Genomic DNA, 27,140 nt, shown 5'->3' with positions numbered 1-27,140 from the left:
TGATACATAATTGTGGTGCTTAATGTGTATGAGCCCTATTGCATTTGTTTTACTATTTAATTTTATTTAAAATAATTAGAAGTGAAAATATGCTCAATTTCATTCTTGCCATAGTGACACTCCTCCCTGCCATTTTGGCATTCATACTGGACAGGGCCAGTATGAAAATGCTTCTGAAAATAACGTCTCAAGTTGACATTGTAAATTAAATTTTAGTCTAGAAAGACTGACGTTATTTGTTTCAACTAAAATGATGCCTATTTCTTACATGTAGGAAAAAAACTTTATAGACATTTGAACAAAATTTTGTTGTATACTGAAATATTATGTTATGCTAATAAATTTTATATAAATAAATTTATTTGCTGCTTTATTTTTCCTATTGTAATTTAACAAGAAAAATTCTTACAGCAAATAGTTTGTTGGGGAAAAAGTCATTAAGATTACTTGATAACCATTATCATCATTACAACAGTTTTTATAATCGTGTGCTTTACTTTAGTACATAGATGATTCTGAATGGTTGTTTGTTATGCATGTGTGTTAATATCATGCCAGTTAATGTGAATTTATTTACTATATATGGATGTCAGTGGGTTAAATTTATTATGATTTAATTGTAATATTTTATTGTGTCTTAGCTGATATACATAATAATATATCATAAATTTATTAGACATTAAGATTTAAGTTACGATATAAATAATAATAATAATATGATGATTAAATTATTGTACTCATATGGTCCTACAATGATAAATTATAGGTTCAAATGAGTATCTAAAAATTTAATTCTTAGTATTGTTTCTAATTTCATTGGCAGTTTTTACAATTACTGTTACAATAAGAATGATTATATTTAAATCCCTATAAATTGTAATATGATTGCCTATCTATCCTCTCTTGTAATTTATATATATTTTTTCTTTTAATGTTACAGCTTTTTTTTCCAGTCACATTGTGCTCACTTTCACATTACTTTTTTCCAGCCATTTTCAGCTTACTGAAAGTTTGCATTTCTGCTTGTATAATTACATGTAGTTCCATTTTTATACTTTTGTTTTATAATAAAAATATTCTATTTTTTTATGTTAACATTCTTCTAATATAAAAGTTTAATATACTTACTATATATTTTGCTCTCACATTTTCTCTAGAAAGAAATTGAATAGTATTAATTTTGCTAAATATATTTTATGATAACATATTATTCTCAATATTGCTTATTTTTTGTATTTTTTTGGGAAAAGTTATTTTATGTTAAGAAGCATCTAAATTTGAGATTTTATTTTTTAAATGGGTAATTTTTGTATTTATGATATTTATTTTATTATTATTAAGAACATATTCTTATTAAAAGAAAGAGACTAAAGAAATAATTTTCAAGTCTAAATATCAATAGATGACTAAATTTTATTGCTATTAAATTATTTACATGCTATAAATTTATTTATCATAGATCAGCTCTTAGGAATTGGTTATTTCAAGTTTCAAAGGATGGTGTAAATTGGACAACACTTTATACACATACTGATGATTGTTCTTTGAATGAACCTGGATCTACAGCATCATGGCCTTTAGAAACACCTTCAGAAGAAACCCAAGGTTGGAGACATATACGTTTACAACAAACAGGGAAAAATGCAAGTGGACAGACACACTATATGTCTCTCTCAGGTTTTGAAATTTATGGCACAATTACTGGTGTTTGTGATGATATAGGTAAAATGAAAATCTGAATTATAGAAATATATGCAAATCTATGTTTTTCTTATTATTATTATTGGGTAATTTTACAATACATATTCAGGTAAGACGGCAAAAGAGGCAGAAGCGAATTTGAGGCGACAAAGAAGAATAATTAAACAACAAATAAGACACATGATTGTGGGGGCCAGAGTTATCCGAGGACCAGATTGGAAATGGCGGGATCAAGATGGTAACCCTGCAGGTGAAGGAACAATTACTGGAGAATTACACAATGGTATATAGGTATCTGCTTAAAATGTCAATTTATGTAGATGAGGGTTGGGAATCTGTCAGCTTAAATTTCTAAGTAAATATATATCATTGGCATTTATATTTATTTTAAAAAAACAAAAATTATTTTTTATTTATATAAAAATTATAGCTTTGAAATTAATGCAGTTAAAAAATCTTGATTTTACGTTTTATTTTTGAAAAAATATTAATTTAAACGTAAAATCAGATAAAATAAATAAATACGTAAATTGGCTGTATTTTTATTTGTTTCTGGTACCTTCTCTATCAGGACTGTTATTAGAATATGAAAAATATTACATATGCTTTTTAAATATTATTTTAACAATATCAAATAGTATTAAAAATAACATAACACAAGTATGTACATAACAAGTAATTTTAAAATTTTAAGAATTTTTAAAATATTCTCCTTTTATGTTAAATTTAAAATTCATGTAATATTATTATTTATATGACTCAGAAGAATAAAAGCAATGAAATGAAAGATGGTTCCAGATATTTTTAAATATTTTCAAATAAACTTCTACTCACCATTTAGATGATTGACTTTCTATCTATATACAATTTATAATTTTAATATATATAATAATAAAGTTGCAGAGAAAATTATTATTTCTTCGTAATAATTAGTAAAGATTAACTTATTTCTAAGTACTTATATGACTTTATCTCTTAAATGGTTTTGCAAACTTCCATTCTTTACTTCAGAATTCTTATAGTTTAAAGATTATTATTAAATTACTATTATGAAATTTTTGAAGAAAAATTAGTATTTGTCTATTATCAATCATTAATGTTCTATAGAAGAAGTTTCATGAAGTTACTATAAATATTTTGCTATAAATACAAATGTAAAGAATAATGGTAGTATAACTATATGATAAATTAACCTATGCAGGAGTCACACTGTCTGTTACAAAATTTGCAATTTACAAAAATTTTATTCATCTGGTGATTGGAGTGACAAATAGCTACAGAGCAGTCTGCAAAAAAAAAAAAAAATCCAGCAACAGGAGTTGCATAACTTTTCCAGCTATTATGAGTTTATTTTAAAAAAAAAATTTGTATTTAATTAAAAATAAAATTGTTTGTAGTGTCGTCTGTTATCAGATTTTGTTATAAAAAATTTTTATAGTTTTAATTACTATAAAATAGCAAAAAGCTTAATTATGAGAGTAGGGATGAGTTTTATGAAAAAGTGTAAGTGTTAATAATGAACAAAATCTTAAGTCCTATCCCTCTGAAGATAAATGACCCCCCTCTATCTTCCCACCCTCTTGACCTTCTACCACCAAAATTTAATAGCATCAATGCAACATACAATTTTGAATGCTGTTGCCAGGAAAATACACAATTCATTACTGGATTTTTTCAATTACAAATAGCTACCATCTTAATCAGAACAATTAAAACAAAATATTATATTTTTTTATTTGTTCAAATTTATTGTTCAAAATTTATAAATAAATAATTTCTAATATTTCTAAAATAAATTGTAGCTAAAAAGATTATTTCAGAGAGCTAAAAATGTTTATTATTAGCTAATAGGCAGTAAAACAAGAAATAAAGAATAGAATCTTAATTAAATCATAAAACTTTTTGTTCTGATAAGATAATAGTTATTTATAATGTATTACAAATAACTACTTAACTATAACTGTTATATTTTATATAAAAATACAGTAAAATCCCAACATTGTGACTACCAATAGCAAAGATTTTCTGAGCAAAAGTGGTCTTTATGAAAGGTTTCATTGTAAATATTATACAGGCTTTTTACTGTTTCCATTATGTAAATAAATGGTCATTTATTGTTTTAATTATAATATCATTGTTTAATTCTTTATCACTTTAAGTTTTAAGATTCTGAAGTTAAAGAGCAGGAATTTTTGAAAATATTAATGAATAAAATGTATAGACTTATAGTTGTTTTGGTAATTTGATTATTATATAATAGGATAAAAAATAGCAATATCAAAATTCTTTTTATTATTTATATTTTTATCTAAATTAACTGAAGGGTTTATATTAATAATTGACTTAATGATTCAACTTTAAAAAACTAATGGATAATATAAGTTTATCTGAAAATATTTAAGATTAAAACTCATCTTTATTATAACAAATTCTTTCTATCCTTTTTTTTGTTTTATTTTACTTCTATTTTATTGTATCAGAACTTTTTAATGTATAACGAAATCTGAGTTTAGCAGACACTTGTCCTAAATGGACCAAGTGTCAAATGATTGTGTCTGCTAAACCCAGGTTCTACTAGAAATAATACTAACATAATAGTATATTTTGTCTTTTTTAATTATACCTTACTAGAAAAAATATAAACTAAATGAAAGTGTGTTTTTGTAATGAACAGAATACTGAGCATTTTAAATTGAGTTAAATAATGTATAAAACTTTTTAAATAGATAAAATTCCAAAAATCTGATTAAGTTAGGATTTAATTTCTGTTTTATTTAGAAATTAGTTTTACTACCAAATAATGGAAATTGGATCACTTATAGAAGACAAAATATATGTTGATATCTATACAGTGAAATATGTCAGATAGATTTGCTTTTGTTTCAAAATTATAAGTTTCTTGTATGTGTTCAATAGCAGATATATACTTTATTTTATTATTAAAACATATAATGTTAATGAACAGCAAAATATTGTTAAATTTTTCTTGGCAAAATAACTTTGTTAATATTAATGTTAAGAAAACTATTTTATTTTCTGTTTCTGTAAATTATTTCCTGAAACATTAGGAAGGGGGCATTCTATCAGGTAATAAAATATATAAATGTCATTTTTTATTTTGATGAATAAAATAATTTTATTTATCAAAATATTCACTTTCACATTTAATTATGCTTTCTCAACAGGAGGGCAGTTTGAAAATACTATTTTTAAAAATGATTTGAATGACTCCAGAAAAAAAATATCCTTTGTTTGCTGGACTTTGAAGGTTATTAATAATCATGAGTAGTCAATGCAGCATATTTGTACAGTGAGCAGGTACAAAGAGTATATGACAAATTAAAGCTAAAACAGCCATCTTTGGCAAATCGTTAAGGTGTTTGTTTTTACAAGATAATGCTTACCCACACATTGCAGAAATTACAAGAAACAAAGTAATGCAATTGGGATGGGAACTTTTACTTCATTCTTTCTATTCTACTGACTTATCTCTGTCAGATTATCACTTTTTTTTTTAACATGTTGACTGCCATGGGACTTTTCAAGATTCTGGTGTAAAACGGCAACTTAATTTAATTATATTATATTATTAAAAACTAATTAGAGTACATAGTAATAATTAAAAAGCATATAGAATGTATTTTTTTTTTTTTAAGATTTTACAAATTATCTCGTAGTTGGCTTATGTAACAGAAAGCTCTTCGCTGAAGCCAAACTACAAGTTAATTCATGCACAGACAAGATTCATCCTGTCACTTCGCTACAGCCAATCAGAGATGTGCATCTAAATTCGTTAGTAATAAATCACATATAGAGGTGAGCACATCACATTTACATCCTTTTTTTGAGTGTGTTATTTTTTACTTATTTTTATAATAAAATTATAAATATCCCAATATAAAAAGGAAAAACCACTGACTAGAAAACAACTTGATTACTACACTAATCTAGGTGATTCAGAATCTGACAAAATTTTTGGTGAGGATGGTAACGATAGTAGCGATTATATACTGTACCTTCTGAGGATTCAAGTGAGCATAGTGATTACGAACTTGTCTCCAAACCTGAAGATGAGACTATTCTTGAATCTGAAGGCAATCACGATGCATCTCAAGCAACCATATCAAATTCAAATGATAATTTGTGAACATAAAATCAACAAAATCCTGAACTATTTATTTTCCAAGAAAATATTTGTTTGAAATTGGATACGACAAATCTTACATTGCAAATGCTGGTGGACTTATTTTTTGGAAGAATTTCTTGCATTACTGGTCAAACAAACAAATTTGTATGCTGTGCAAGAAATTGCAAAACATAAAGAAATAAAAAAATCTAAAAGGGTATCACAATGGAAAGACATCAGTGCTGCAGAAATGAAAGTTTTTATTGGACTTGTATTACAAATGAGCTCTTGTTCTTTTCCTTCAATAGAACATTACTAGAGTACAAACAAACTGTACAATATAATGTTTTGGCGATCACACGAGTCGAAATAAATTCCAATTAGTTGATAGCTCAATATTATCTTCTGACAGATTATATAAGGTATGACCTATACTAAATCATTTTAATAATATTATGCACCAAAACTATGTGCCTGATAAAAATGTGTGTATCAATGAATCAATGATGTGGCATGGAAGATTGCATTTTTGCCAGTACGTAAAAAAATAAAAAACACAAATACAGTGTCAAACTGTATGAACTATGTGAATCCGATGATGGTGTTACGAAAATAACAATTTACAGCGGAAAATCTGAGGGAATTGACAGTAATTTAGGCCACACTACTGATGTTGTCTTACACTTACTTGAGGACTATCTTGATAAGGGATATAGAGTATACATGGATAATTTTTATAATCCTGTTGCTCTTATGAAATTACTGACCACACAAAAAACTTGTGTGTGGAACTCTATGAAATAACAGAAAGGAGAATCCCAGAGATATGGTAAATCAAAAACTGAAAAAGGAGGAATTTATTTGGCAGTGAAATGGTCCTGTTACTGTATGTACTGATTGAACACTTTTACCATTTCAAACATGCATGTTGTTGAAATGGTAAAGGTGTTCAATTGCAATGGAAAATGTTTGATGAAACCAAATATAATTTGAGATTACAATCATGGAATGTCTGACATTGACCGATCAGATCAAATGCTATTGTACTACTAAGCTCTAAGAAAGACTATTAGATGGCCCAAAAAGGTTGCATTACATATTATAGAGATATATATATACACAATGCACACAAACTCTTTCAAAAAGCAACTTCTTCTAAAATAAAACTTATAAAGTTTAGAGAAACATTCGTTGAAGCGTTGATTGGAGAAGAGATTCAACTAGTTTCAAAAAAATTAGATTGCAAGAGCTTCACTATTTACAGAGTATCCCACCTACTGAAAAAAAAAAAAAGCATCCAACAAAGCCATGTTGAATTTGTACCAAAGCTAAAAAAAACACTGAGAAACATGTTATTTCTGTCCAATTTGTCCAGAGAAGCCAGCCCTTTGTGTGGAAGATTGTTTTAAAAATTATCACAAACAATAAAAATATTGTTTTGCTTTTGATTTTGAATAAACTTTTTATGATTATATTTTCTGTTCATTTATTAATAAATGTTCTGTTCATGTAAGCCAAACTTGATTTTTTGTTTTCGCCTGTGGCTATCTATTCATATTTACACTGATATACTACAAATGACATCGTAGTTGCACAAATATGGCAAGGAAACAAACTATGATATAACTCATAGTTGGCATCCTAGGTAGTAACGAAAACTAAGAATCATCTCATAGTTGGCAGTCAACGTGTTAATCTTTAGATAATCATATGCTTGGAAAACAACTTACAAATCACACAGCTATAAAAAAAAGTAACTGTTTTCAATGCTAAAAATAATTAATTGAATGTAAAGGTGAATATTTTGATGAATAAAAAGATAAGCATTTTTTTCACATTTCAAAAATGACATTTTTTATTTGGTTACCTGATATATATGTCCTGGAATGAGTTTTCACTATGGTGAATATTTAATTGAATTTTTTGCTATACAGGTAGCCCTCGGTTTACGCCCCAGTTCCGTTCCTACAAAAGCCGGCGCAAATTCTATTGGCGTAAAATGAACCGGTATTTACAGTGAGGTATACGGTTAGGTTCCACATAAGTGAAAAATACGCAAATAATTTTGTTTATTAATACAATATAATACAAAGTACAAGTAAATTTAATTTTTAAAATGTATTTTATCATAAAATAAAGTGAAATGTTTTTATTGAAAAATTTTAGTTTCGAATTTCTTACATTTTCTGGAAAAAGTATCTATCTTTAATTGTTTACATTTTTGATTTCTTTCATTAAAAATTTTTGAATATGGTCGAATATGATGCTCCTTTTTACATTTGCACTTCGCTCCCAACATTGTCTAACTCACAAACTTCATCCATCAAACTTTCCTTAGTTGAAAGGATACGTTAACCCAACATAGAGCTACAGATGAGCGAAGACACTGATTGGTCGACCACGGTCACTGCAGTACATATATAAGGTCAGTTTGAGCAGGAAAATTCAAGGTGGTTAAGGAGAGATAAATATCGTTTGGCATTGTAAGGTGTTTTCCTGAATGAACTGATATGGGATACATTCATTGGTGCTATGGATTTGGATGCCATTTATTGGACTATTAAGTTTAATATCTTGACTCGTGGGTACCTAAATGTTTAGTGTTTTAATATTAATTTAATGCAAATGTATACATACCCAATAATATTAAACAGAAAAAATAAATATATTTAATAAAAATCTTTGTTTTAACAAATGTACAATGTCGCGGCTTGGTAAATACGTCAACACTGAAATGAAAATTAATCTAGCATAGGAAAAATCGGGGAATTACATCGTGAAACGGCGAATTGTGCAGTGGCATTATTGTGAATCAGCGTAAATTGAACCGGCGTAAACCGAGGGCTACCTGTATATATTATATATTACATATATGTACACATACATATGTTTAAATACTTAGAGTAAGATGAATGCTAATTAATAAATTTCTGATTTTTGATCATTGAGTGTGAATACAGACATCAATCTATTGTTATTGATAACCCCTTTCTTCTTAAGCAAGCTGATACCATTGGTACATGATATCATGAACTCAAAGCATTTTCATAATTATAATGCAGTGAATTATGTTTTTGGTATAAAATTATATTTTTTTTCACCATAGTAATTTCTATTTTTTTAATAAAATCTGTCAAATAAATTCTTTTTCTTCTCTCCTGCTCTTTCAATAAACACTTAAGAAGTTGGAGACTAATAATGATTGTAGCTATTTGAATAATTGTGCATTTACATTAGAAATGCAGTTTTGGTAAAGAAATAGAAATTTTCCATTCTTTGCTATTATTATTATTAATGATTTTCATCTTTGTTCCAATTTTCATTAGAATCTCAGATTTTGCATTATAGACAGTCTTCAAGTTTTGGATGTGATGCATTTCTATAAATGCATACAGAAGTTGAATTTCTGCAAGTCTAACAATAGTGTTATATATTATAAAAGGTATTCCAAGAGTGCTTAAAAAACTTCCTGAATCTTATTATGGTAGGAAAGTTTTACTTTTTTTTTATAGTGAATATAATTCAATGCTTAAAATATTATTTAAAACATTAAAATCATGAAGTAAACAGAAAATTGATAATAAACGTTAATTTTCAGAAATAATTTTGATGTTGCTAAAATTAAAACTATCATAAAGCACCACTACACAATGCTTGAAATTTCTCAATTGAAAATTATAAAAATCCAAATTTGGCATACAGAAAGTGATTTAGAAGTATCAAATTATAATGTACAAAAGAGCAAGTTGTCTGAAAGTCAGACTGTTTGTAATTTTTTCTCGGAGCTTGAAATGATATTTAAGTGACTATAAAAGTGACTATTGAAGTGACTATGGTGACTATAAGTTAGTTGCCACATACAACAACAAATTTTTTTTGTTGTTCACTAATTTGTTTAGAATAATCTTAAATTAATACATTTAGATAAATAGATTTCAAAAATATAAGACAAAAATATTGAATTTCACAAACTTACAAATGAGTTCCTGAGTTCCTATTACTAAAACCAAAGACACAAGCCTGTTTTTAGTAATAGAAGGAATTCAGAAAATTTGGACATCGTGAAATTAGTATGAGGGCTATATAGAAAGTGAAGATACAAATACATTAAGATTTTGAATAAAATCTTAATGTATTTGTATCTTCACTTTCTAGATAGCCTTACTATGCTTTCTGAAATTTTCAAAAACTTTTATAACAAATTTAGTTAATTTTTTTTCAACTAAATCATTTGTTGTTGAGACATTTGTTAATATAAAACCCAGTCTCCTAATTATAAACTCATTTAGTGACTTCATTTCTCACATCTTTATATTCACCAAACTTCATACCAGCTAGATCAATGGTTCCAAATTAGTGCCCCTTCATGCAATTTTGCTTACTCCTGGGGTATGCGAAATTGCATGGAGGGGTATGCGTGGCAATCTAAAATCGGTCGATTTAAAATTTAAATGCATGAGATGAAGCAATCAAAAAAAAAAAAGAATGGGTGGACCAACAAAAATTTGGCAATTTACAACATAATGTCAAATGCACAAATTTGTTTATTTATAACTAAAAGTATTCTTGAAATTTCATCAAAAAAATGCATTTGTGACAATACCTAAATGAAATTCTTTTGCAAGAAACAAAAATTGTACAATTATCATAATTATCATTGTGTCAGCGAAGCGACAATAAAATATTTACTACTATTTTGCTCAACATACCTCTGCAAGAGCAGATTTTCGGCCATGACAAACATGAAAACTAAACATCGTCGAAGATGACTTGAGACTGGAGCTGACCAAAAAGCAACCAGATTTTACGAAGTTGTGCAAAGAAAATCATGCACATTTGTCACATTAAAATTAATTTACCTTATGTTATTTTCATTATTATTAGAATTGTATTTTAAATGTAATAAATGTAAAAAAAATGTATCTATTTATCACTAGCTGTCTACCCACAGCTTCGCTTGCATTATATCAAATTTTCTTACAGTAAAATGTAGCCTATATCCATCTCCAACATGTAAGCTATCTCTGTACCAAATTTTATTAAAACCTGTTCAGAGGTTTAGATGTGAAAAAATGACAGACAGACAGAATTACCTTTGAATTTATAATATTAGTATGAATACCCCATATTCAATCCGAGAACATTTTGAATTGTTATTCTAATTTAGAAAGTTTAACTCTTTGGTTCATTCATTCTTTGAGAAAAATATTATATATCAATGTGAAGAAATTAATTGTTTGATAATCTTATGTAAGAAAAATATTTATCTATAGTTTGTTAGTTGCAGATTGCCTTAAAGTTTGAAATTGTCAGTGTTTTAAATTTGCAATCTGTGAAAAAATGTTGGCCATCAAAGATATTATTTGAGTTGAATGAATAAAATTGTTTAATTGTATTTTTGAATTTTGAAATTTTGAATTTCTGCTATAAGGGGTATGCGAGTTTGAGCTCTTTCTTGAAGTGGTACGCAGGAAAAACTAATTGGGAACCACTGAGCTAGATGGTTCTTTAAATACAAAAACAGACAGAAATTGGTTGGAGTAATGCCAGGACTATGAGTTGGATTGTCTAAAGTTTCCCAGTTGAATCTCTACGATAGCTGCTTAGTGACTTAGGTAGTATTATTTTTTTATTAAAAACAATATACAAATAATAATTAAAAAGACAAAACATTAGTTTTTTTTAAATTTCTCACAGGAATTGCATCCTATAAGAAAGTTCATGGCACAATAATGTTTCATAACATACTGGATTATAAAATACCAAATTTAAGCTGCAAATTTGTTACCAAATAATAATAATAATAATAATAATAATAGTGTTTAGATTGGAAATAATGTGTAAAAAATTCAATATTATGTTTATAACTAGAAGTAAAACAAATTTTTAATAAGAAAATGGAAGATTTGTCAGTGATATGCATTACCAATGAGATGTATATCACAGTTGCATGCATTATAAATTTGATGTGCATCATTGATTGGTGTCATCAGATGAAAATCAAGAATTAAAATAATTTTACTGTTTCTATTCATACTTACTTTCTATAGTCAATAACTATCTCTAATTAAATTTGAAGCAATTGAAACTAATAAATTTACATAATATTTCCCAACCTTCAACATCTTTACAGTATTTTTAGAAAACTTTACTATAATTTTTTTCTATTTAATTTTAAACTTTTTTATTAACTTAATATTATTTTATTAAATCTTTTTTTCCTAATAATTGTTTTAATCTTCAACCTTTAAATGATAACATTTACATCTAGCATCAATCATATTGAAGATATTATGCAGGAAGGAGGATGTGTGCATACCTGATCTGATCTTTATATATTTATGCTATACTATGCTATAATATATATATATATATTATTTTCTTACTTTTGTGTTTTGTCTTTTTGGTACATAGTGTTGTGGTGTGTTGTAATACATGTTAACTTTGTCTTGTGTGGTAAAGGAAATAAATGCCAAAGTGCTATTTAACAAATTAGAACCATGTCATATCTTAGATTTACTTTATTTATTTTCAAATAATTTCAACTAACGTGTCTTGTTTACAAAAAATAAGTTCACTAAATTAGTTGTGTAATTTGTTTGACTATGATCAGAAGATGCATTTCAGAAACCATTTCTTTGTTTAGTTGCATTTCTTCAAAATGCCAATAGTTACACCATATGAATTCTATACATACATAAATGCAATTTGAATTACATATATTGAGTGATTAATTTAAATGTACAACAATATTTTACATTATGAATTTTATCTATTTACTCATGTATAGTAGGCTGAGACGCACTTACAAAAAAATGCTGAAAATGATAACATTTACCCACATGTTTAACCATATTCTGGGATATTTTTTTTGAAATTTCAAGTGTAATTCTTTTAATGTAGTAGTAATTTTTGCCTTTAGAAGGCAAAAATTACTACTACATTATCTAATGTGTGTTCTGGTAAACATTTCTTTTTAGAAGCCCATAGGAATTAGTTCAAACTTGTAAGTTTGTTGGATCATAGTTGCTAAAATCTAGAAATTATCCTTTTTCCAAAAACTTCCAAATGAAGGCTATCATAGAGCAAGCAGAATGTCAAGTTGCATTATCCTGATGTAACTAACAATTTCTCTTGTCAACCTTCAAAAGAATCTACTTATCAACTCAAATGAAACTAAGTTTTATGAAAAAGAAAATCTTGTCAGAAACTGGTATATTATTAAAGTTTTTGAATCACTGACTAACCACAAAGGATTGATTATTATCAATCCTTTGTTGATAGTTACTTTCAGTTAGTCAATGGAACACTTGAACATGATATGGATTACCAATAAGTTAAAATTTCAAAAGTTTCCTAACACTGCATAATACCTACCACCTGATGAAAACATTGCATTTAGATGCTATGTTTTGATCAGGTGGTGATAAGATAGTCAGTTTTCTTGTTACTATTATCTTCAGTTCTTGAGAAAGAGAAATGATTGTTAAGGACATCTTGATAGGGCATGGATTACTATATTATGTTAAAGAATTGGATTGATAAAGTAAGATGTTATAAAAGAAATACCAGTAGAACACTGAAACAATGTCTGCATAGGAAAATAGAATGCAATTTCCCCATATTCAATCCGAGAACATTTTGAATTGTTATTCTAATTTAGAAAGTTTAACTCTTTGGTTCATTCATTCTTTGAGAAAAATATTATATATCAATGTGAAGAAATTAATTGTTTGATAAACTTATGTAAGAAAAATATTTATCTATAGTTTGTTAGTTGCAGATTGCCTTAAAGTTTGAAATTGTCAGTGTTTTAAATTTGCAATCTGTGAAAAAATGTTGGCCATCAAAGATATTATTTGAGTTGAATGAATAAAATTGTTTAATTGTATTTTTGAATTTTGAAATTTTGAATTTCTGCTATAAGGGGTATGCGAGTTTGAGCTCTTTCTTGAAGTGGTATGCAGGAAAAACTAATTGGGAACCACTGAGCTAGATGGTTCTTTAAATACAAAAACAGACAGAAATTGGTTGGAGTAATGCCAGGACTATGAGTTGGATTGTCTAAAGTTTCCCAGTTGAATCTCTACGATAGCTGCTTAGTGACTTAGGTAGTATTATTTTTTTATTAAAAACAATATACAAATAATAATTAAAAAGACAAAACATTAGTTTTTTTTAAATTTCTCACAGGAATTGCATCCTATAAGAAAGTTCATGGCACAATAATGTTTCATAACATACTGGATTATAAAATACCAAATTTAAGCTGCAAATTTGTTACCAAATAATAATAATAATAATAATAATAATAGTGTTTAGATTGGAAATAATGTGTAAAAAATTCAATATTATGTTTATAACTAGAAGTAAAACAAATTTTTAATAAGAAAATGGAAGATTTGTCAGTGATATGCATTACCAATGAGATGTATATCACAGTTGCATGCATTATAAATTTGATGTGCATCATTGATTGGTGTCATCAGATGAAAATCAAGAATTAAAATAATTTTACTGTTTCTATTCATACTTACTTTCTATAGTCAATAACTATCTCTAATTAAATTTGAAGCAATTGAAACTAATAAATTTACATAATATTTCCCAANATTTTACGTTTTTGATACTAAATTAACTTCTGAAGTATAATTTTTTATTGTTTTTATATTTTTCAATATATTTATTTTGTTTGTACAAAATAAAAATATAATTTTTAACGATACAATAGTCTTCGTTAGGCTTAACATTGACAAAAATTCAACGCAAAGTGACACACAACGGAGAAAAATTTCAACATGGGATAAATTTATATATTTTTTCGTACATAATTGGTTATCCGAACAACACCAGTCCCCAATTGATTCGGATAACCGACGCTCTACTGTATTAATTTTTGTGATTCCAATTTTTAAATGGTAATATAATTTAACATTGATGTCAATGTCTTCTTAGAGATGTTTTATTTATTTTGCTTCCATGACCTTAGAATTTTCATATGAATTTCTGGAGATGAATATTAGAGCTTAAAAGCATAAAAAAGTTTTTTTTTACTAGTCCATTGAAAATAATTTATACTTTTCAATGCTTTAGAGTTATTTTGTAAGATTTTCTTATCATGGTACGAAGTAATATTTGTGGATTGAAATAATTTGAATATTTGGATGAAGAATTTTTGCATAAAAATATTAAGTGAGGTTTATTTGTAATCTCTAGATAGTATATACTGATAGTTTTGTTTGCTTCTAGATTTAAATGTTCTTTTGCAAATTTCTTAACACCAACTTGTTATTGTTATCAATAATTTTATCTTTGAAAACAGATCAAACATGCTGTTGTATAAATTCTGGAAAGATTGTATTGGTAATATGCATCATTGTTAACACTAATGACTTTATACATCATTTACATGTGCCTAATTGACTTTCATATTTGTTAATCAGCTTTATAAATACAGTTGCTATTAATGGAAACCCATTTGGTATGTAAATATTATGCTATATTCATTTTTACTTTTCTAGTTCTGTATATATAACAGAGGGAAAGTATGGCAGTCAATCAAAAAATGATCCCCCCAAGACTTTTACATTTTTGAACTTGGGGACTTGAAACATCAAGAAATGCAAAAAAAAGCAAGCATTTATTTTTTTGTATGTATGTTAGTGTGGGGGGGACAATTTTATTTGCTCTGTTTGAAGCTTAATAACTTCTGTTCTTTTTGTCAAAAATTTCTGAAATTTTGCAGGGAGGTTTGTGTATTGGGGATTGAATTGATACTATTAAATTTGGGTGATAAAAGGTTGAGGGGATGGAGAGATAGAGGGTGTCCTTGTGTATCTCAAGTAGGGTCGGACTTAATGACTATTTTACTCATCATTAGCATTTACAATTTTTAATGAAAACTAATCCCTATTCTCAAAATTAAGCTTTTTGCCATTTTATAATAGTTAAAAATAGGTTATTTTATTTTAAAAACTTTTTGTAACAGATTGCATTACAGACAGTTTTAAGTGTTGCTGGTTTAGTTAAGCAACTCATTGTTGGATTTTTAATTTACGATTGCATAAATCAGACATATCTAGTGCATTGTAAAAAAAATTAATAAATTTTAAAATATTGATTATTCTTGTTTTTTTTAATTATAAATTTAAAGTTTTGAACTGTTTACAAAACTTCCTTGTTGATCAAAAAATACAGACATTTCCAACTTTTGGACATGATACATACATTAAAAAGTTACAAAAGTTGAACAATACAATTGTATGTTAATGGAGTTTCATTTTCAGAGAGCTAAAATCATAATCATAAAATCATTTAAAATATCATTAAAAAAGTAAAATTTTCCTGTTATAATGCATAAAACATTAAAACAGTATATTAAACAGAAAACAGACAATTAACTTTTACAAATGATATTGTTGTTACTGAAACAAAAACTGGCAGAAAGTACCATTGGATGATGCTTGAAGTCTTGTTCTGTCAGCTGAAAATGTACGTTACAAAAGAAAAATTTAGCATATGAAAAAATATATGCATAAAAGTAACATCTATGAAAGAATGAGTTGTATGAAATTTGTATATTTGAAAGTCAAGATCTGCCAGTACATATTAATATATTGTAATTAAAAATTAACATTAAATATAAATATTGTACTAAATAATTTATTATAGTATTTGTATACGTTAATTTTTAATTACAGTCGACCCCCCCTATAAGATATAGATACGTTCCAATTTATTAGGAATCCGATTTCTTACAAGTCGTTCCAATCACAGCCCGACACGTGTCAAGTTTATGGACTACGGCTGATTGAAAGGTTTTCTTCCATAAAATTAATCGATTCTACACTAATCCGACTCAACATTTCCAAAATACGTATATTTTTTCGTAGTTTTATAGGAATCGTAATTATAGGGACCGTAATTATAGGGGGGTTGACTGTACAATATATGTACTGGCAGATTTTGCATGCTATCTCTTCATTTCCAAAAACTTTATATTTACTATAATGTAAAATTTCATATTTATAATTCTCTTGTCTCTGAATAACATTGAATTCACTTTACTTTGGAATAGTTTATTCATTATATTGTTACATTTTCTTTTACTTATAGATATTTTTCAAAATTTTTAATATCTTTAAAATTATGTAAAATTGTATCATATTTTTTATTACACATGTTAACTAGAATCAGAATAAAAATCTAATTTACATTAAATAATGATTATATGACTCTAAAATAGACTGTGATATTTAAAAATCACAAATAGTATAGATATAGTGACATTAATTAATGTTATATCAATCTCATATTAAAATTTATTAGATGCTATATCATGGACACTCATTCCACATTACATTTGTATATATCATGCATGAAAAGTGCACTTGAATTTTATTATTGGGCTTTTTTACGTAGCTTTTGTCATTTATCTTTCAATAATGATAGAGTATAGCGTACAGATATATATATATATTTAATTAATTACTGTTTTTTAATTGTGAAATATAAATTTTGTACAAACAAACAAAATAATTTAAGAAGTCAAATGAATTTATTTTGATTAAATGCTTTTTGAGATATTTTGCATCTTATTTTTAGATTGAATGCTTAAAAGATAAACAGATTTACAATTTTGAATAACTTATAACAGATTCAAATGTAAGTTGTGTTTCACATTAAAATTTCATAGCATTCACAATATAAATCATAAAAAAACTTTGTAAATATCACAATGTTTATTGATTGATTTTACTAATTTTGACTTATATAATAATTAGAAACTTTCAAGTTCATTAAAGTAGTATATCACAGTAATTATTTAATCACACAAAATGGAATTTGTATGATTAAAAAATTTTAGTTTTCTTCTTTTTATTAAAGTATAAATTAGCAAAGTTTTTGTAATCTTAAGATTAATGTGAATTATTAATACCTATGATTTCGTTTTGTGAGGTTTTATTATTTCTGTTTGTTTGTTTTTGTTTTCCAATAAAATAGAATTAAAATTATCATTATTGAAATGAATAAATTTTATATGTTTATTGAAATTTTAATTATTAAATTAAATTTATAAATTATTTATTTAAACAAAGCGAGCTATTTTAAAATTAAATTTTAATTTTAAAATATTTTACAGGCTGGATAGATGTAACATGGGATCATGGTGGCTCAAATTCATATCGTATGGGAGCAGAAGGAAAATATGATTTGAAACTGGCTACTGGATATGATCCTGAAACTCATATAGTATCAAGTAACATTAATACTTCCACTACACAAATGCAGAATTCAAATACTTCTATACTTGGCACTCCAACAACTGTAGGATCAATAGGTAGTTCTATTAAAGCTGCTAAAACTGTAACAACTGATAGTGCTTCTGCAAAAGGAAGTGTATCTAGCAGGTAATCATGCACAAAAATTTGTATTATAAATAAAATTACATTTTCATTTAACTAATTAAGTGTTAGCATGCTTAAAAATATAGTTTATTAATTAATCTTTAAACATTTACAATATATGTATGTACTGTACTCTATGTTTATAGTGTTTTGTTACAAAATTACATGTTAATACATAGAAATTTAATGGTATTACACTTTAAGAGATTTGGATATGTAAAATTTTTGTTCTGTAAAGATTTGACTTAACAATTGTATTTGTAATTTATGAATGTGTTATATACCATGCCAACACAAGTGTTATAATTACACATTAGCAATAGAATTACAAATGTCCCTTGATAATCCGACAGGTATGGGACCAAAGGGGTGTCGGATTACCAAAAGTGATTACATATTTGGCATTGTTTTGTTAGCAGTAGCCTACAATATTCCCTACTCCAACTGTTCGAACAGAACTGCTCATGGAAAACACATGAAATGTGTGTCATCGTGTAAGAATTGGATGGGGAGATTCACATTGTGACATGCTTCTGTGCAAGAAGACACATAACAGGGACGAGTACCTTGACGGGAGGTGCGTCGGACTACTGAGAATGTCGGATTACAAAACTTCAGACTATCAAGGGACAGCTGTACTATTATAAAAATAATTAGTCATCTTCATATTGAGATGACAGAGCTCAGTAGTTAAATGAATTATAAAGATAAGCTGGTGGGACATAAGCTTTCAGTACAAACACCCATGTCAGTAAGGTGTATGGGGAGAAATGAATCAAAGAGTGACTCACAAGCAACATCTGATTCGGAGTATGTGGCTGCTAAACAGTATCTGTTTCTCACATTGGTCAGCTAATTATAAACACCTGGGTTTAGGTTTATAAGCACATCCACTTCTATGGAGAAAACAAAAATGGTTGTTATACATTTACAGCATGGTTTGGTTTGCTCTTTAGTTCAGTTCAGTTATATACAAAGATGAAGCAAGCTGGATTAAGGAGGCAGAAGAAAATATGCAAACTACATCAATCATGCCCTGTGTCAAAGTAAATATACATGCCATTCAAAATTCAGTGTGAACACACAGTTGGAAGACAGTGCAGACAACATTCACAATTTCTGAGAGAAAAAATTTTTATCTCTGCCTCAGGAACTAGCCAAACATTTTAAACACACAATCAATAATTCACAAGATATGCCAAAATTTCAGGGCATCTATGAAATTCAAAAATGACAACACTAGAGACCCTAAACAATATAGATAAACAAAACAGAGACTAACAAAAGAATACAACAGATTAAACTCAATACTAACAACACAGCTGAATGCAAGATACATTAAAGTAAGCAACATATATCATTTCCTATTCACATATTCATTTGGAATTATTCATTGGACACACGTACAACTTAAACAACTCCAAAGAAAAACAAATAATGTTAACAAAACAACAAACACTGTCCTAAGTCATCCATAGAAAGGCTGACTCTTCCTTGTAAAGAGAAGACAAGACCTCATAGTTATTGTAAATCTTCACTACAAACAAATACAGGCACTGCAAGGTTTTCTACAAAAATCAAGAAACATCACAATTAGACAAAGCAGTAACACTGGAAGACAAAAACAATATACCATTAAACCTACACAACATTGACCTAGATCTAACATAGTACACAAGAGACAGACAGCATCAGGCAGTTCTGGATCCAGAAGGAACTCCATGGTAAGCATCCTAATGTTCTTGGCCAAGATCACATTGATAAAACTGTGCCAAACTAATGGATGGCTTGTGGCTATTTCTTTGGACAGAAGTTTTCATGATCACCAAACAAGACTGGGTCAAAAATATTAAAAACTGCATGAAGTACATTTAAAAAAAAAAAAAAAACACTTCTAGATGGCATCTGTAGGAAAAGTCACATCATACATGAAAGTGTACATCGCAACACATCACATCAAGTTAGCTTTTAACACATTCTGACTACAGGTAGCCCTTGGTTTACGCTGCAGTTCTGTTCCTACAAAAGCTGATGCAAATCGAATCACCATAAAACGAACCCATATTTACAGTGAGATATAGGGTTAGGTTCTACATATGTAAAAAATAAGCAAATAATTTTGTTTATTAATACAATATAATACAAAATACATATAAATTTTTAATTTTTAAAATGTATTTTATCATAAAATAAAGTGAAATGTTTTTATTGAAAAATTTTACTTTCGGATCTCTTACATTTTTTGGAAAAAAGTATCCACCTTTAATTGCTTACATTTTTGTTTTCTTTCATTGATAATTTTGGAATATGGTCGAATGGATGCGATGATGCTTCTTTTTACATTTGTACTTCGTTCCCAATCATTGTCTAACTCACAAAGTTCATCTGCTACAGCGCACGTATAAGGTCAGTTTGAGTGGGAAAATTGAAGGTGGCTAAGGAGAGATAGATATCGCCTGACTGACAAGAAGTAGATATTGTCTGGCCAACGAGAAGTAGATTTGTCTCACTAACGATAGTTTGTGATCGCTGGAAGTGCTACTGCATTTAAGGTGTTTTCCTGAACAAACTGATACGGGATACATTCATTGGTGCTAAGGTTCGGACACCATTTATTGGACTATTAAGTTTAATAACTTGACTCGTGGGTACCTAAACATTTAGTGTTTTAATATTAATTTAATGCAAATGTATACATACCCAATAATATTAAACAGAAAAACTAAATATATTCAATAAAAATCTTTGTTTTAATGAATGTACAATGTCGCGGCTTGGTAAATACATCAACACTGAAATGAAAATCAGTCTGGCATAGGGAAAATAGGGGAATTACATCGCGAAATGACAAATTGCATAGCAGCATTATTGTGAATCAGTGTAAATTGAGCCGGCGTATACTGAGGGCTATCTGTATTTAACATTGAAATAACCAAGTAACAAACAATATATGAAAAGCTTGTACACAAACACAATCTTTACACTCAACAACTACATTATAAATACTTCAGAGACTTTAGAAAACAACACACACAAAATACACTACAGTAATTTCTTTTTAGTTCATAATTGTACTATTTGTCCCAGCTGGGGAAATAGGGATTTACATGTTAAGGAATTCAGATGATTCAAAATACAGCTGCTTTGAAATTCAAAGTGAAAATTCTGTCCAAACTGTGATATGCACACATTAACTCATTTGTTTAGATGAAAGTGCCTCCATACTATAAAACAATAGACCAAGAACAACTCTAATTGTCAATATGGCTTTACTTTTACAGTAACACATCTTTGGGTGTCATCATACCCATGAAATATCCTTTTTTTTCTCTCTTATCTCATAAAATATGGCTGGGTTTTGGGATTTTAAGATTGGGCTACAAGTAGCAGCTTGAGATATTTGTAGGGCTCTAGGCTACTAGATTTGGGTAATTTACCATTTTAAAAATTATTTAGACTGCATTTTGAGAATTCTGCTTTATTTTTTATAAAATCTATCTAGCAACCTGTGAGGATCTCATTGGACCTGTACAATTTATTTATATTATTAATATTAATTAATGAAAATAGCATTTTGTGTACTTAGCCGTATTCCATTTGCTTAATAAATCAGTTATATGGCATTTGGCATATTGTACAGAAATATGCCAAATGCTCAGATAATTCAAAGTCGTGATTATTTTCTTTCTTGAATTTCAAACTAATGAGGATTTCCTGTATAACCATATGATAATCACAGAGAAAACAAGCCATCATAACAGACCAGACATCATATTCATTGAGAAATAAAATAAAATTACATATATTAGAGTGAGTCTCTAATATATGTGATTTACCAAACCTTCCCATAAATACAAAATCACACACACTTTTTTCAGCATATGTTAAGTACAGTGGGTGATTGGTTAACGAACATAATCCATTCCAAGACTGTTTGCTACCCGAATTGTTCATTAACCGATTATCAATTTACCATAGATTTTTATAGGAATTTGATTAATTTGTTCTGGAGACCCCAAAAAATAAAGAAATAAATTATATACTTTCTTACTATGTTTAATTATATATAATAATAATAATAATAATATATACACAGTCTTGCATTTTTATCAGTTGTGTTGTTTTTCTGTTTGGACAGATTCTTTAAAGATCTTTTAATAGCAGATGTTGACATTGATCCTCTTTTATCTTCCTCTTTTACAGAAGAAAATGCATCTCACTGAGTTTCTTTGAGTTCTTCTGTTATCAGATCTGTTTCAGGTTCCATTATGAGCTTTTCAATGTCATCTTCATTCACTTCCAATTCCAGATCTCTAGCAGTTGTCACAGTTTCATCCATAATTTCAAGGACATCATCCCTGTCTCCCTGAATGAAGGAGGGATACAGCTTTCACCAAGCAGAATTCAACTGTTGTTGAGTGACTTCTGACCATTCTTTTTGAATGAGCTGTATAGCTTCAAGAATATTAAATTTTTCTTCCCAAAACATTTTTTATTGTCAGTTGAGGAGAACTCGCGTGCTTCAAAACACGAATGAAACAGTGCTGAAATGTACAATTTCTTGAAACCTCTTGATTCATTGGTTGAATCAATGAAGTGGTATTCAGAGACAGAATCTGAACAGTCAGCCAGAGAAAATCTTCCAGCAAATTATCTTCAAGGTCTTTTGTGTCTTGGTGCATTGTCCAATAGCAACAGTTCTTTCAATGGCAATTCATTGGTCTGAAGGTAATCCTTGGTGCTTGGAGCACAAACTTCAAACAGCCATTCTTTGAAAAGAGCCTGCATGACTCAATGCCCTTTTATTCAATCTCCAAACCACTGGTAGTTTTTCTTTAATTATGGAATTTTTTTGAATGCTCTAGGGTTCTCAGAGTGATAGACAAGAAGCAGGATAAGCTTCATATCACCACTAGCATTAGCTCCCAAAAGTAACATAAATCGGTTTTTTATGGGTTTATGTCCAAGAATATTTTTTGTGTGTTTTGTGATGTGGGTTCGGTTCAGCATGTGCTTCCAAAATAAACCAATTTCATCATAAGTGAAAATTTGTTGTGGACAATATTCTTCTCTTTTAATGAATTTTTCAAATTTGAGACAGAACTTCTCAGCTTCTTTATTTGCACTAGCAGACACACTGTTAATTGTAAAGTACTATATTATTTTTCCGACTTTCCAACGATTATCGACACTACTGTGTGCCGGAAATAGCCGTTCCCTAACTATCCACCTTTAATTGCTTACATTTTTGTTTTCTGCCTGGACTTTAAGCGTGCACCGAATTAAATAATGACAAAGTTTGTCAATAACAAAATCAAATATTTAATTAAACTTCTATTAATAAACTCTATACAGTATTTAGTAAAAATCAAACAATAATTTATTCAATGAAATTCAACAAGAATCAATCCGACAAACTCAAATCAATCTATTTCTAACTTAATTCTATTCCCCTTTGGAATTCGACAAAATCAAAGAATTAACTTATAAACAATAATTCTTATAAATTAAAGATCCTAATCGTCACCTCAATATACTAGGAACCTATTTCCTCAAACTCTCAAGACTTTCTATAATCGTCGATCCACAAATCGAATAACTTCAAAATCCTATCGGACACCTCTCTCTCGTTCACTGCTATAAGCTCGTTGCTATCAGGAATTCACCTCGTTCGTTTTCACTTGAGTTAGAGGCTTTATAGTGTGAGGTGACGTCACAATTCTGAATGAGCTCACTCTCCTCATTTACATACTTATCTGTAACATTAAATTTTTCTTGTTTATCTGGCAGATTATTTTCCGACAATACTTCGCTAACCTTTTACATTATTCTTTTTAACAATTATCGGGATGCTTTATTATTTTAAGGTTTAGCGATTCCTAACTGGGTTGTGGGGTCTTCCCCCCCCTTTTTTCTCGGTGCGGACTTACTTTTTCCGCTTGGGAAGCGCAAGTGTGCGCGAGTTTTTCTACGGCGCTTTTCTTTCGTCGGTGAGTTGGTTTTTCTTCTATTTTTAAGTTACTAAGGTGAATGGTGAGGAAACCTTCGTCTTAAATAAACATAAGCCCCAAACAAAATATAATGAAAGCAAAATAAAAGTAAAATAAAAATAAAGCTCAGACTTGGTTCCTTACATAATTACCACATGTTTAATGCCAGATCTCCTTCTGAACTTTGCAAACCATCCAGTGGTAGCCTTGAATTATCTCCTCATGTGACAAATGTGGAGTTTTTCTTTAGTTCTTCAAAAATTACTTAAGCTTTCTCTTGAATGATAGTCATACTAGTTACGTCTCTTTTCATTTCCCTTTCTTTTATCCAGATTAAAAGCAATCTCTCCATTTTTTCATCTTTGTCAGATATGATTTTTCGTTACTCCTTTAGCTGCTTGAGTATTCTTGATTATATCTTTCTTAGCTAAGATTGTGCCTAATGCAGACCTGTTCAAGCCATACTGCCTAGCAACATCAGACATCTTTTGCCCACTTTCTACCTTGGCTATTATCTCTTGCTTGGTTTCTATGGTGAGCACAGTTCTTGACACTCCACTCTTTTTAGACTCCATAATATTATCAATTTCTTTTTGAAATAAAAAGTTCAGAAAAGCACTCAAAAAAATTCAGAGAACAGAAATCAACTAGCACATAAAAAAAGTATGTAAATGTGAGGCGTGAATGAAATTCAAAATTTTGGTGTTAAAATGTTAATGACTATCCGATAGGACAGTTAAACTCTCACCTTTAAAAAATAAAAACCGACGCAAAACTTAATGAGTGCCCGATAGTCTTGCAAAGACTATAAAAAGTTATTTGTCAGAAAGGTAAACAAAAGGCTGGAATTATAAGGGAGAGTTTCAAAGTTCAGAGGAATACTATCTGATCAGTATCAGGTTGAGCATTGATGTTGATGTCTGTGCTTTGAAAGGTTTTGAATTGTTACCTGGAGACAAGGGAAAACTAATCAGTATTCATTATTTTACATTGCTTGTTTTTGTGTTTGTTCTGTGAAGTGTTTGTTGTCAGAACATAAAAATCTTTACAAAAATGTTCATTGTCCGATTTGTTTGCAGTCTGAACTGTTCATTAACTAATCACCTGCTGTAGTTGATTTTACAGCCATAATACTGGGCAAGAAGCTAAAGAGGTGTTCTTTTAAGTTAACCAAGAGTGAAGAGCAGTACACTTTCTTATGTCAGTGTAGACTCAATGGAGTGTTCTCAATGAGTCTACACTGGAAGTCTTATGAATTTCCTTTCCTGAGAATTTCTGAAGCTAGAAATGAAGTGTGAGTATCTGTTATTGACAAATTTGAATTTCTTGAAGATCTAGAACACAAGGTACAGAACAATGAATAATATCAAACATGAAAACTAAACTTACAAGAAATTATATCAAAAAATTAAAATGAGTGTTCAGTAAGCAGTTACCTGTTTTTTCAAAAAGGAAACTTTTATAGCTGCCCAGTTTTCTGTACAAGCAGGAAGTAATGATATTGGAATGTTTAAACAATTCTTTCACATTTAGGAACAAATTTGTCCTGAATTCACTACCATCTCTGGATATCAGAATTTCACAGCTTGAGCTTTTTGTAACTACTTACCTGCAGAATAACAAACTGAAGCCAGAAACCACCTATCAGCCATACTACAGTTTCTTTGTGACAAGAAGCACCCCAACACCTGTAATACAGAACTACAAAAGAATCAAGTCCTGGGTGCAAAGCCAAAAACATTGTGTGTGTATAAACAAAAATAATTTAACAATTTTTCTGGAGCAGAGTACCTACCTCTCAATTACGCAGGATCAAAATGGAAGATTACTTACAACAGACAAGCTCTATTCTGCTAAATTTTGATCCTATTACTACTTTATTAAATAAAGTTAAGCCTCTAACTGGTAACAATAATAAATTTTTGGCCTGTGAACCCCTTAGTATAGCTTTGGGACCCAGACTATTTGGAATGATGAAAATACATAAATTGAGTTGGCCTCTTAGCCAGTTTTAGAGAAAACACATGCCCCAACCATTACTATACAATGTGGGTTGCATACTGTCCTTGTAGCTTTAGATATTTACCCCTTATATGTCATCAAATCCTTGTGGAGTGTTAAGGTAGGTCCAGATTACTGTACAGTAATATTTCGACTTACATGAGCCTGGAGTTACGCGATTTTCAAATCTCATCAATTCGTCTTTTGTTTGAACGCCATGCAACTCTTGATTACTCATTCCCCCACACTATTGTTTAGCTTACATGTTTGGACGTCCCGCGCGGAATTGACGCATAGCTACAATTTATTTTGTGTTATTTATTTCTGTGTTTGTTATATCTACGGATACTTGAGAGACTCTGTGTGGTGATTTCTTGTAACCGTGAACAAATCAAAAGGCGAGATAAGGTTAACGAGAACATTTATTAGCTTACGTACATTAGATTTGGATTTTACACAAATTGCAAAAATATACCCCGACTTACGCAAATTCGACTTACGTGGTTATCGCTCGGTCCCACCTATTGCGTAAGTTCAGGGTATTACTGTATTAATGAGTTATGTAATAACATAAATTCATTAATACAGTGTGTCATAGGAATACATAATTAGATTTTGAGATTTTAGATTACTTTCTTGACTTGTTCTTTTGTACAACTGGTACTTGGCTGATTAGTGTCAGTGTGTTTATTATCATTTGGATTTTTCTTTTCCATTTTTAAATTGATTAAATCATGTAAAAACATTTCAATGAGTTAAAATATTGTTGCCATATATTTATTTTAGCTTTGCATATGTCTTTGCAGCAGACTTCAAATTTAAACCTGAATTTGATATTAATTTTTTGTTGATAAAGTATTATGAAACAACCCACAAGATTGTGTGCCACTAAACTACAATAATTTGTATTGTAAG

The 27,140-nt window shown here is 28.8% G+C and overlaps 1 protein-coding gene across 1 annotated transcript in view; it reads left to right on the top strand.

The window, feature by feature from the left end:
* Positions 1–27,140, top strand: part of LOC111619223 (E3 ubiquitin-protein ligase HECTD1-like) — a 202,998-nt gene that overhangs the window by 146,970 nt on the left and 28,888 nt on the right. The window contains exon 25 of the mRNA XM_023360909.1: positions 17,970–18,237. Within this exon, the coding sequence (XP_023216677.1) occupies positions 17,970–18,237 (268 nt within the window). The remainder of the gene's footprint in view (positions 1–17,969; positions 18,238–27,140) is intronic.

Source organism: Centruroides sculpturatus, unplaced genomic scaffold (assembly GCF_000671375.1).
Source record: "Centruroides sculpturatus isolate CEXI.00-Female unplaced genomic scaffold, Cexi_2.0 scaffold114, whole genome shotgun sequence".
NCBI lineage: Eukaryota > Metazoa > Arthropoda > Arachnida > Scorpiones > Buthidae > Centruroides > Centruroides sculpturatus.
The sequence above is the reverse complement of the archived record's forward strand: the minus strand, read 5'-3'. Positions and strand labels throughout refer to the sequence as shown.